We start from the raw sequence: 13,553 nt of genomic DNA on the forward strand, positions 1-13,553 counted from the left end.
ACATAAAGTCTCTTGCGATTTGGCATCGTGATTAAAACCAAGATTGAACTGAATCGGAGATATCAGACTTGGAACACAGTCCCACTGTTTTGAGACTGTGCTCGCGTGGCCTTCTCATCAACTCTTTATCCGCTTTTTTGGCTTTGAGACTTGACTTTGAAGGGAACCGATTGGAAACAGCTCAGAGGTTTAGATTTGGCTCATGGTGAAGATGAAATTTCCCAACTCTCTTCATGCGCATGTTGCTCCCTCAGTTTATCCATTCGATTCATTGCCTGAGTTTACTCACCTCTGTGATGTGACATCCTCTACATACAGTGGCTTGCAAAAGTATTCGGCCCCCTTGAACTTTTCCACATTTTGTCACATTACAGCCACAAACATGAATCAATTTTATTGGAATTCCACGTGAAAGACCAACACAAAGTGGTGTACACGTGAGAAGTGGAACGAAAATCATACATGATTCCAAACATTTTTTACAAATAAATAACTGAAAAGTGGGGTGTGCGTAATTATTCAGCCCCCTTTGGTCTGAATGCAGTCAGTTGCCCATAGACATTGCCTGATGAGTGCTAATGACTAAATAGAGTGCACCTGTGTGTAATCTAATGTCAGTACAAATACAGCTGCTCTGTGACGGCCTCAGAGGTTGTCTAAGAGAATACTGGGAGCAACAACACCATGAAGTCCAAAGAACACACCAGACAGGTCAGGGATAAAGTTATTGAGAAATTTAAAGCAGGCTTAGGCTACAAAAAGATTTCCCAAGCCTTGAACATCCCACTATTAGTCGTGTACTACACAAAGTTGGCCTTTATGGAAGAGTGGCAAGAAGAAAGCCATTGTTAACAGAAAACCATAAGAGGTCCCATTTGCAGTTTGCCACAAGCCATGTGGGGGACACAGCAAACGTGGAAGAAGGTGCTCTGGTCAGATGAGACCAAAATGGAACCTTTTGGCCAAAATGCAAAACGCTATGTGTGGCTGAAAACTAACACTGCACATCACTCTGAACACACCATCCCCACTGTCAAATATGGTGGTGGCAGCATCATGCTCTGGGGGGGCTTCTCTTCAGCAGGGACAGGGAAGCTGGTCAGAGATGATAGGAAGATGGATGGAGCCAAATACAGGGCAAGCTTGGAAGAAAACCTCTTGGAGTCTGTAAAAGACTTGAGACTGACGCGGAGGTTCACCTTCCAGCAGGACAACGACCCTAAACATAAAGCCAGGGCAACAATGGAGTGGTTTAAAACAAAACATATCCATGTGTTAGAATGGCCCAGTCAAAGTCCAGATCTAAATCCAATCGAGAATCTGTGACAAGATCTGAAAACTGTTGCTCACAAACGCTGTCCATCTAATCTGACTGAGCTGGAGCTGTTTTGCAAAGAAGAACGGGCAAGGATTTCAGTGTCTAGATGTGCAAAGCTGGTAGAGACATACCCTAAAAGACTGGCAGCTGTAATTGCAGCAAAAGGTGGTTCTACAAAGTATTGACTCAGGGGGGCGAATAATTATGCACACCCCACTTTTCAGTTATTTATTTGTAAAAAATGTTTGGAATCATGTAGGATTTTCGTTCCACTTCTCACGTGTACACCACTTTGTATTGGTCTTTCACGTGGAATTCCAAAAAAACTGATTCATGTTTGTGGCTTTAATGTGACAAAATGTGGAAAAGTTATTTCGAATACTTTTGCAAGCCACTGTATTCTGCTAAGACAGTAAGCCTGTTTTCTAATGGTAACGCTTACAGAAGACCACTGCACTGGAACTATGCTTGCTCGACCTATTTATCAACTGTTTTTCTCCATCTCTCTTTTTTTTGTTTCTGTGTCATTTTTCTCTCAGACCCAATTAACATCATGGGCAGGCTGCTGTAGCTAAACCTGTAATGATAATGGTCGGGGAAATGGTTGTTATCTGGGGCTGTGTGTGGGTCTGATGGCCTTTTCCCCTAGCAGGGCTAATAAGTCTTTGGGTTTATCTAAACAGGGGATGTCTCCCTCGCCTACCGACTCTCACACACACACACACACACACACACACACACTAGACAAAGTAAAACGCTTTGATCTGAAGGCCTCCGAGCTCATAGGGTGGTAATCCATTCTCACTGTGCCTCCCTACCAGTTCTCCATCACTCCTTAAGCTCCCATGTTCTCCGTTGCTGTGATATACACGCCGGGCCATACCAAAGCTGTTTAGCAGTCTGATGAAGCTGCAACCATCTAATGTGCCAAGTCTATGAAGGATGTGGACCCAGAGAAAATCATCTTCCTTTTTGAGTTTTCCTCTCCATTTCCTGTTCCACTCAAACTCTTCTTTGCTCGCTCAATCGTTCTCCTCAAGCCTCATAATTACTTCTCATCTCTCTAGTTTTCTTCCCCCTCTCTCTACCCACACTCAGCCTGTTTTTTTCCTCCTTCTTTTTTATCTTTCTGCTCCGCTTTCATTTCAACAGTCTGCTACGGTCACATTCTTTGCTTCGCTGCTTTCCTCTCCACTCCTCCCCTCCACACTACAGCGTTTCTGAGCCTACCTATGAAGTCGTTGCTCATTCCCAAGTCATAGTCCCACACAGTGATCTCCAGGGTCTTCTTCGCCAGCTGGTCCAAGGATACTTCATATGAAAACTCCTGTGCAGGTGGGGTACATGAGAGCATATTTACATCAATGATTCATAAACAGGTGATTGAAAGGAACTGATTTCCTAACTCAGTACGTGTTCTGTGATACGCTGGGTGCACCTGCAGGATATGACACAGTCCCTTTAAGGTATGCTTAAATTGCCATGCTTTACATTGGGAGCTCAGTAGAGAAATCAAAGAAGTTGTTGGCTGCGGCGTGGTTAATTGCAGAGAAAGTGTGGAGCTGTACCTCATTGAATTCGGGATTGAGAGTCTTTTTCTTCACTGAAGTCTTGTATTTGGACTTTTTCCCCATATCTGGCTGTAAGACGCTGAGAAAGAGAGAGAAACCAGATAAAGACATGAATTCAGCGAGATCTTGGGGATCAGGGAACATGCTGTACAACCCCTGGAAAACAGACTGTCAGAAACTATTACTCAAATAGCCACGGTCAATGTCCTAGTTAATCTTTGCCTATATTTCATGAAATTCTGCTACTTTTAGGTTAGTGTTACTGACAAACAAATGGAAATGATCACACACATGCATATTTAGCATTGCTGTGCAGTAATTAGTGTTAGGTACAAATAGAGACAGTTTACCAGGTTACCTGTTTACCATCTGTCTCCAGTGGAGTGGAGACAGATGGTAAACAGATATTCTTACACCACCAGTTTTGCACAGATTAACATACAGTGATTGTATTTTGTTTGAGAAAGTGAGAAAGTGTGCAACAGAGATCTTTGAACTCCTGTCAAACAGAGCCAGAACTTCATTATCAAACCAGTTAATCCACAACTTTTTTTAATCTTTGCCCCGTTGTGACAGTAAAGTCTGCTGAATAGCAGAAACAAAAAGGGAGAATGAAATTTTGCAAAATGTCTTTATGAGATAATTGTAACCCAGAAGTGTTTTGAACAATGGCAGGGACAGAGAGCAGCTGAAAGAGAAAGAGAACGAGAAAGAGACAGAGGAGGTTGTAGACCACGGCAAGATCATAATCGTGCTGATGTTGGAGGAGTATATGCTCCAGAGAAGAGGCAACAGAAGGGTCGCTGGAGGGCAACGGGATTCATCATCAGCATAAATTCAAAGTCAAGATGTTCAGGCAGTGAGATATCACACTCTTCCAGCCTTTCACTGTCAATGACGAATCCTGGCCTGACAGCTGATGCATGCAGAGCGGGAATCAGAGCGAGCGAAGGATGGAGAGGATGCAGGTGGAGCAGGAGGAGGGGGAACTGACAGAGAGCAAGGTGGCAAAAAGTTTGAATCTACTGTTGGATTCTAGTGTCTTTTAATGTAAACTTTAATGCTTATCTGTCAGCTTAGTATCTGAGTGCACTCCCTTCATCAATGCAGACCTTTTCTTTGTCAACTAGAAAGAGAAAAAACAGCAGATGCTTAAGATTTTATGATGGAGAGTTCAAATGTTGTGTCCACTAGGTGGCAGCACATCAACCACCATGACAAGATGAATGCGTTTGTAAACTGCAGCTTGTTCACAGGTTCAGCAGACAAAAAGACAACATTTACATCCCACACATCCCAAACCATTCATGGCTCTCCAGTAACTTCATTCCACAAACTCATGGTATCAAAGAAAGACATAACTGTGGGGGGTAAAAAAATCAATTTAATGTAAATCTAAATCTGAGGTCTGTGCTTCCTCTTTGTGCTGCTTATCCAACATCTTTTTAATTTCCTCTGCTGATCCTGTTCTAGATGTAGGAAGCAGGCCCGTGTTAAATGGTAACAGTCACAATTTATCATGCAAGCCTGGAATCTCTTTATTGTGGGTAAAGTAAGTTAATGTACTTCATCTTTCATAAGTTGAGATAATCTACACGGAAGCTAATAAAAAGCCAGAAACTGTGGTGTCATTTGTTTTCACTTAGTTAGGCTGCTGTAACGCGAGTGCAGGAAATAACATTATAATCTGTGCGGCCTATCCAGCAGACTGTTTGGGGTAAACATACATCCATGATGTACAGCTGTTTTTATGTTCCACCATAATGCCACATCAGAAATCAAGACTCATCAAATAAGGCAACATTTTCCAGTCTGTTGTCCAGTTTCGGTGAGCCCAACAAAGTGACAAATGAGTGTATATAACTCAAAGTCGGTCAAGTTTCGTACATCAGATTAGCCTGACAACCAAATGCATCAGAGTCTGTCTTCTTAGAGAGAAGTTAAATATCTCTGAGCAATTCAAAATAAGTATCCCCTGGGTAACAAACTAACTGTGTGCCTATTAAAGTTCCAATTACTGTGTTGTTCCAGTAAAAGCCATCAACTTAAATGTTTCAAACAATGTATAAAGACGAGACATAGGCTCAGCTAAATGTTTAAAGCATTAAAAAGCTCATTATCGCCACGAGATGCATCCTACCTGGTGTTTACATAATAGTTTGGTTTACTTTTTTCATTCATTCATTCATTCATTCATTCATTTATTTGTTCATTTCAGGCACAACAAAAATACATATATTGAAGATAAAGTGCACAAAACAAGACTTCACAAGAAATAAAAAAGAAATCTTAAAGAAAATAATGAATCAATTAAGACAGTCAGCCAAGCAAAGCATCTTTTTAACCCCCAGCGCGTGAGACGGTGAAGTGAAAGCTCGAGGACATCCGAGCCTTAGCTCTGCCGACTCACATTCTGCATACGCCTCCAAGGACAAATCACGCAGGAGAACTCAGATTTTCAGAATAACAAAACATTATTTGACACCAACGTTCGTAATTAAGATCGGGTAAATGGAAATAAAGGCCACAAAGGAGCAACCGAACTGTGCCCAAATTGCCACAGAAAATTCAATGTGAAAAATAATTCACGACGCAGGATGCTGGTCCACAGAGATACGGGAGGATAATCCCCTCAGTTTTTCACTAACAGTTTCTTTAAAAAGAACAGTGGGGAACAGCAAACTAAGTAACCACATGTTTATGTGCCGTATACGTGCACCGTTTTAGCTCTGCGTTACCGGCTGACAGTGACTGATAGGGTTAGCGAGCTACCGCAGCTGCTGCTGACAGCCTTTAAACGCTGTTCACGAGACAAACTGTGTTTGTAATGTGAGGCAACATTAACAAGCAGAACTCATCTTTAAAAAGCCCCATAAGGCGTGGACAAAGAAATGAGAACACCTCCTCGTACACATACTATTAAGAAATCTAATGCAGCTACACTACTACTCAAAATGTTATGGTTTGTCTACTGGGAGTGACCAGGATTAGTACATCAAGCGGCAAGGCTGAGATAGTTTGGACATGTGCAGAGGAGGGATTGTGTATGTACTGGATGAAGGGTATAAAAAGGGGAAGACCACAGAGAAGATTCACAGAGTGAAGGGTTGGTGTGACAGAGGAGCGTGAAACAGAGATAAAGGAAGATGTTCCACTGTGGTGACCTCTAAAAGAAGGAGTCAAAAGAAGATAAAGATATATATTAATAATATTTTTCATATCCTTTTTTTCTTTTTCTTTTTTAAGAGTTAGGAGATGTCCTCCAGTGCACATTTGTGCAATATCTCTAAAGTTAGAAACATCCTGTTTCTACAGTAGACAGGCCTTAGAGCTGAATGCTCTGCCTCCCAGTTTATTTTGGAAAGTCACAAAGCCAGAGTTATTTGTGTGACAAAAGCCAATAGTGGAGGCTATTATAGTACAGGCAGTTCCATAAGAATCAATCAGTGCAACCTAACTGACCCCATTAGAACAAACTGGTTATTTTCCATGATGACTGCATGACTAGACTGGAAAATTAACCACAAGTTAGCCTGCAGTCTGAGAGTGAAGCACTCTGTTTATTGGAATAATATGGTACTCTGAGGTCTTTGAGATATGATGGGGTCTGATTATTCAATATCGTGTATGTGAGGAGAATTTTTTTAGTTTTGGATTTAACAGGGAGCCGATGAACAGAAGCTAAAACGGGGGAAAAAATTATGGTCTATCTTTCTAGCCCCTGTTAGAGCTGGAGAAAACTTCAAAAAGTAAATGTGCACAGGTTATACAACCATCCACCATTGGTGGCCGGTCCAAACAACTTACAGTGCATTTGATACCAGGTTCATCTTTTGGTCATAATTCCGTCTGTGTCAATGTATGTCCCAGTTTAGTCAAACAGTCATTGAAAAATAATCATTTGATTCTAATGGGGTCCATTAGGGTCAGCTGATTGATTTTCTAATGGAAGTGCACTGATCATTTCATCATTATGCCAGTCCCCTACAGGCTCTTCTGACACATGAACTCTGGAAAATGCTGGGAAAGGACATCACGCTGATTTTTTACTTGAGAGCTAGCAGAGTAAAAATGATTTAGTCCCGTCACTCTGACTGATAGGAGCAACATATCCAAACTGGCCTGGACAGTAAGACAGTCCATCACAGGGGTAACAAAGCAAGAGCACACTCTCACATCCACACCTACGGCACACCTACCTCATTAATCAGCCTAACAAGCATGCAGTGCTAACCGGTGCGTCGGCATGCTGTTGTTGTTATTTTAATAGATGCATTAGAAATTAAATGAAACTTGTAGTCAGGAAGGCAGAATCAACTTCTTTATTTTTGCCCAAAATGTTTCTTTCCACCATGGGACCCACATGACGACTTGACAGCTCTCCAAAAAATTCGGTACCACCGTGGTGGCAAGTTAAGGCAGAGGCAGACAGAAGAATGAGAGCACTCCTGTGAGTGAGAGGGGGAAAATTGCTGAAAATGACAGGGATAGATGGAAGAGAGGGAGCCAACGTTAAAAACAGGGAACAAAAATAAGTTATGACACACAGATGTGCCAAAAAAAAAGGAGTCACAATTAGAAGAGAGGAGCTAAATATATGCCTGCTGCAGCAGAGCCTCATGATCTTTTTACTTCGTTGTGCAAGAACAGAGAGATAACAAAACTGTAAAGCACGGCAGTGTGCTTGGTCAGCATGAAGGATTTGACATGTTTGCACTTTTTCTGCCCTTACATGGCTTTTTTTTTCCGACAGACTTTTCTTTTTCATGTTTTAGATTGTGCATAAAGATCAGGGTAAAAGACTCGGGGCTCTTTTAAAAGATGTCGAATAATTTAGTCTTTAAAATGCTAATTTGTCCTTTAAATGGAAGACAAACTAGTCCTAAGATAATTCTGACCTTGTGTCACTTGATTGGCTTCTAAAAGCTTAACGAGAGAGAGAGAGAGAGAGAGTGACTGGACTCCTTATACAGTCATCTCTTCTCTTTTGGCCTGGTTCCCTGTGGCTTTGATAGATAAATATATGCACACAGAAATGAAGAATGGTTACTTTTTTTAACCTTTATGTCATATTATTTATAATGTTATTATTTAATAGTAAAAATGTGTAGCCTATACAGGGAAATAAAACGGTGGTTAGCATGGATGTTCACACATAAATGTCTCATTAGTATGAATTCCAAATCCAAAAAAGGAAAGTCATTGAGAAAAACTGAGAATGTTTAGACACATTTCTTTTCTGGTTACACAGGCCTCGAGACTGTTCAGACCACCTGGCAGCTGCTGGTCACCGGAGGAAAAACGCATATTTCACAACCGATCGGCACGTGGTTTCTGTGAAATCAGTTACTAAAGCATCAGTGACTCCCTGGCAACCTGAGGTTGCTCCAGAAAAATGGGTATTCCATGATCAGTTGGCAAATTGCTGCTTGAAGATGTTGGCAGTTGCGGGGTGAAACTGCTCACAAATAGGTCTATTGTGCTGTACCAAAAAACTCCTTGAAATTGCTTTTGGTTGCTAGCAGGTTGTCACAGTTGCCCACAGTCACCTGCTACTCTCTGAGCGAAAGAAAAAGATGAAGTTCAGCTTCAAGTTAAAAGGTGAACCTTTTAAAAAGTGTGGATGATGCAACTTTTACCTTGAAGGTGAACATTGCCCATTTCTGGTTCACGTCACTCCTTTTCAAAATGTACTACCACAGGTAGCAAGTATTTACACTGGCAATCACCCAAAATATTAAAGAGGCTTTTTGTGCAGCTCCCTGCTGGAAACAGAGAGACCTGTGGTTACCAGATGGTTGCTGACCAGTTTTCAGGCCTGCATGACCATACCAGTATGCTTCAGCTGTGGCTGGACTTTACCCTGCCTCTCACCCTGTGGTGATTGGGATAGGCTCCAGCCCCACCGTGACCCTGAATCAGAAAAGCGGAATAGGATGGATGGATAATCGACTGCTGCATATTTTATTTAATATCAAACATACTGTGTGTCAATATAGACCTAAACATGCTGATAGATATGTCCAAGAAAGAATTTTGGGTTTTCTTCCAGTTTCATTAAATGCAACAAGAACTTCATTTAATTAAAATTAAAAGCACAAGTGCCAAATAATCATCAATAGTGCACTGCAGAGCGGCCACTTACACCTATCAGTAATGTTAACAAACAGTTTGTATTTGATCAGCTCTCTCTCTCTCTCTTACACACCCACGCACACACGCACGCACGCACACACACACACACACACACACACACACACACACACACACACACACAAAGATACTGGCATCAAGATATGCTTGAGCTGCAGAGGATGTCTGGTTTTACAGCTGCAGGACATCAGTGAACTATGTAAATTAATTCCTGTCTATTTAATTGCTCAGTACACTTAAGGGATGTAATTTACCTGTGCAAGCAACATATTTAACCCCCTCCCTCCTTATTTGTTCAAAGTTAACTTCACTAAAACTTTACAGTGTTCATTATGCTGGTTCTACGGTGTGCACTGACAAAAAATACAGCGCCTTGAGCTGCACACCTTCAACAGCTCATCCGCTGAACTGAGGTAAACACGGCTCTGTGTGATGGATACAAAGTCCCTAATACGCGAACACAGAAGGGAACAAAAAGAAATGCTGGCAGACGGGCAGCTGAAAAGACCCAAGTGCCAGAAATATGAATCGGATCAGGGCAGAGGCTTAAACGAATAATAAACGACAAGAGTCAGTGTAAAAGAAGCAGCTGGTACAATAATGTAGAACAAGAGGAGGAAGACGCAACTGAGGGAAATAACATGTACCACTGTGCACAAGGCCAAGGAGGGATATAAGATAGAATCACTTGTGCATTCTGGGTGCACGTGTAATTTTACCTTTGTTCTCTAGAACATTGTATTAGAAGAGACACCGATACTGTACAACATGCCGGCTTTAAAGTAAAGAAACAACTCCTCAGAGAAACTGCTAGTATGAGCATTTCTGACTTTCTTGTTTCAGTTGTCAGCAGTTAATAAAATGACTCAGAAAATGTCCACTTGCACGAACCTTTGACACCATTAGCTGAAAAGCAGTTTTCAGTGCAGTGATTGTAGGTGTTCCTCTTATTCAAATCAAACTACTACGCACTGAAAAAGTACTCCTTCACCTCACTGTAGAATACGTCATCCAGACTTTCCTGCAAGCCTGTACTTACAGTTCAGCAAATGCATGTCATTTTTCCCACGGATGTACTCAGAGGAGGGTGTTATTGGCAAGGAAGCTGAGTGTCAGGAAGCCTGCGTGTCAGACAAGCTGACTGGTTCTCCAAAAGTTTAGTTCAGAAGAGAAAACATGAATGCGTTTTCAAGCTTCAGCCACTAGATTGGTTGAAACGAGACAGAAACAGTATGTTTAACCTTATGCCTTTTCAACTGGGGATGTGTTTTCTTTCCATTCATTTGAGATCCCTGTGTCATTTATTCATAAATTATAAATAATGAGAAAACTACCGATCACTCTTAGGCAATAAACAAACATCATCAGGTTCAAAAATGGAAGGCTCAAAAAACGAAATGACCTATTGTTAAACCATAAATGACGTTATTGCATCTCTCCGATCAGAGTCATCTAAAGAAAACAGAAAGGTGCTTTACAACCTTTTCAGTATTATTTTTAGCAACCTTGTGCTGCTTCTACCTTGAAGCCTCCCACTGTTGGAGGTGGTGTGGGTTACAAGATTTGCTGTCCTGTGTGGGAGCTTTCGCTCTCTGCACTGTTGGTGCTTAAGTGCAGCAGGCACGCTGGAGATTTAGCTGTGTGGGTTTTATCTGTCACCGTGCCTTACAGGCAAGCCGGTACAGTATCAACTATAGTTCTGTGTTTTAGACTTTGAAGAGACCTGCGTTGGCTGAGAAAAGAATTGATCTCACTGAGAGTACAATGTGATCAGAATGCATCCACCTCCACTCTGCAGGACCTTCCATGTGTCTCAGCGACTGTCACAGAAACACCTCAGCTCATAATGAGTGCTGATCTGCTTACTGCAGTGTATAATGTCAGTCAGGCTCTTGTTGACTTCACATTCCTGTCTCTAATGTAATAAAAGCCTGGAAACAAAAGAAATGAAACAACTTTTTACAGTTAAAAATAATCTGTGGATTCTACAAGCACCCCAAAAAGTTTCATATAAGAAAGTTTTCACAGAACTCTTTGAAGTTCTGTGCAACAGACAAAAACTAAGTACAATTTGGTGGTACTTAGTTGGTTGGTGGTACTAATAAACTGCACTTGATTATATGATAATCAGAAAATGTGAGCACCTCTATAAAAGCAGGTGTGTGTACACGCAAAGCCACAATCCTCCCAGGAGTGGAGATCCAGAACATTCACTCTAAGGTCAGTCTTTGCAATGCTCAGAGAAACTAGAAAAACACCTGAAAGCTATATCTCAGACTCTACAGTCCTCAGTTAGCATGTTAAATGTTAATGACAGGACAATTAGAAAAAACCTGGACATGTTTGGCTTGTCTGGAAGGGAAAGCCTCTTCTTTCTTAAAAGAACATGGCAGAAAGGTTTAGGATTGTAAAGTTGCCCCTGAACAAATCACAAGACTTCTGGTGCAATATCACTAGCACAGATGAGATCAAAGCGGAAATGTCTGGTAAGAATAATAAACCACATTTGGTGAAACCCAAACGCAGCATATGAGCACAAACAACTCACACCAATGATGATGATTTGGGATTGTTTTACAACCACAGGTGCTGAGGTACCTTGCAGTCCTTGGGTAAACCAAGAACTCCTCCACATACCAAAGTATTCTGATCATGAAACAGTATAATGATCCCAAACACAGCAGCAACTCTACATCAGAATTTCTGAAAAATAGAGAATAAGAGGCTTTGCAATGGCCCAGAAAAAGTCCCTTGACTGAAAAAACTTGACTGAAATGCTGTGCCAGAGCTTAAGTGAGCTGTGCATAAACAAATGGCAGCAAAAAAGAGCGGGCCTAAATTCCTCCGCAGCGTTCTGAGAGACTCACAAAGTCAAACAGAAATCCGTTCCTTCAGGTTCATGCTGCTAAACGTAGGTTCAAGCAGCTACTGAATCATGGGGTGTACTTAGTTTTTCACAGGACCCCCACAGAGTCCTGTGAAAAACTCTGAACCTTGTAAATACACTTTGATGTTTGTTTGAGAATCTTAATGAGCAAAATCATATTAAAGATGCATTCTGATTGCTGCAGCATGTAATTTATTCAAAGAAGCCCGCTTTATTGATCTACCCAGGCAGCCTGGCCTGGATAGATCAATAAAGCATAAGTCTGATGTATAGTAGTTTCTGTAGGTCAGAAAATGTTGAACTAAGGTTTTGGCAAAATAAAGTAGTTACTGAGATCATAAATCAAGAGAAGTGCAGGGTAATTTTCTAATGGACTTCTATTCAATCACCATTTTCAAGAATGTAAATTTGAGGCACTTCTCTTTCAATCCTGGAGGCCACATCTTTCTTTTACATACAGCCTCTGGGTGTTCCTTGTTTTACGACTGCAAGGCATCTATTCTAATCTCTGAAGAGCGTCAACAATTAAAGATCCCTAAACTAAAACCACCATGGAATCAGATAAACACCAGGTGGCTTTCTCTTGTTTATGGTTAAAAGGGGTTGTGATTACAGCTAAATAAGATAAATGTCAGCACTGATAAGACAGCACACTAGCAGTCCAATCTATGCCTTTCATTTTGCAGTACCATAAAAACATCCAAACACTTCCTGAATTAAATATGAATCCTTAAATTAAAAGCTGTTCCTGAGCATAATTTGTAGGATCCCAGGTTGTTCACGGGTATCTAACATGACTTACGTTTTGACAAAGGGGTCAGAGTAGCCGTTGGAGTCCATGGCGGCCAGATGGGCGCAGCGTATGATCCCAACCAGCAAGCAGCCCTTCTCCGTGTTATAGCACAGTGACACCAGGATGCGGCCACGCTGGGGACACAAGAAGCTACAGTGTCAGACAGAGCACCTGTTTCCACTCTGATATTTCCCTCTTCAGTGAATAACCATAGCGGGAAATCCTGCGGCTGGGTCAGCAAAGTTTCCCAAAACACTTGAAATACTTTCACCGTGTAGGATATAGTGTGTTAGCCGAGAGGTTTGGAATTAAAGCTCATAATTAAAGGGCTTATCTGGGCCAGAAAAAATGACACTGCTGCCTTCTCCTTTTAATCTCCAGGTTGAACCGTAAGCCGAGTCTAATCAGAGACCAAAAGCTATTAGCCTTCGTCTCTGGAATCACAGAGAGACGTGAGATAATCACCACCAGGGGAGGAAAAAAATCACTGTAGTGGCAGTGGTACTGGTCTAAATTACAAACTGTAGCTTCTCTATCAAAGGTCGTGCCTTAAACACATATACTGATTAAAAACACATAATTAAACTTCCTCTAAGATTGTGGAAGTAGATGACAGATTAGGATTAGGACTGTTGGAAGGATAAATTGCATGAGACATGGGAGATTAATAAGACAGTGGGTCATGTTTTAGTTAAAAAAAACAACGATAATGATAAAGAGGTTGATATCATTACCTCCTCTTCTGCAACTAGCGCTCCCTGCTCCTGTGTTTGATTGTTAGTTTCTTTATTCTGAAATAATAAAGACAGGAAGAGAGATCACAGTGCATAG

The 13,553-nt window shown here is 41.4% G+C and overlaps 1 protein-coding gene across 1 annotated transcript in view; it reads right to left on the minus strand.

The window, feature by feature from the left end:
• doc2g (double C2-like domains, gamma) overlaps positions 1-13,553 on the minus strand; it is a 49,461-nt gene that overhangs the window by 15,391 nt on the left and 20,517 nt on the right. The window contains exons 7-10 of the mRNA XM_085161661.1: positions 13,457-13,513; positions 12,732-12,856; positions 2,887-2,968; positions 2,549-2,645 (exon numbers count right to left, since the gene is read on the minus strand). Of these exons, the coding sequence (XP_085017787.1) occupies positions 2,549-2,645; positions 2,887-2,968; positions 12,732-12,856; positions 13,457-13,513 (361 nt within the window). The remainder of the gene's footprint in view (positions 1-2,548; positions 2,646-2,886; positions 2,969-12,731; positions 12,857-13,456; positions 13,514-13,553) is intronic.

This window comes from Neolamprologus multifasciatus, chromosome 6, assembly GCF_963576455.1.
Source record: "Neolamprologus multifasciatus chromosome 6, fNeoMul1.2, whole genome shotgun sequence".
NCBI classification, from domain to species: domain Eukaryota; kingdom Metazoa; phylum Chordata; class Actinopteri; order Cichliformes; family Cichlidae; genus Neolamprologus; species Neolamprologus multifasciatus.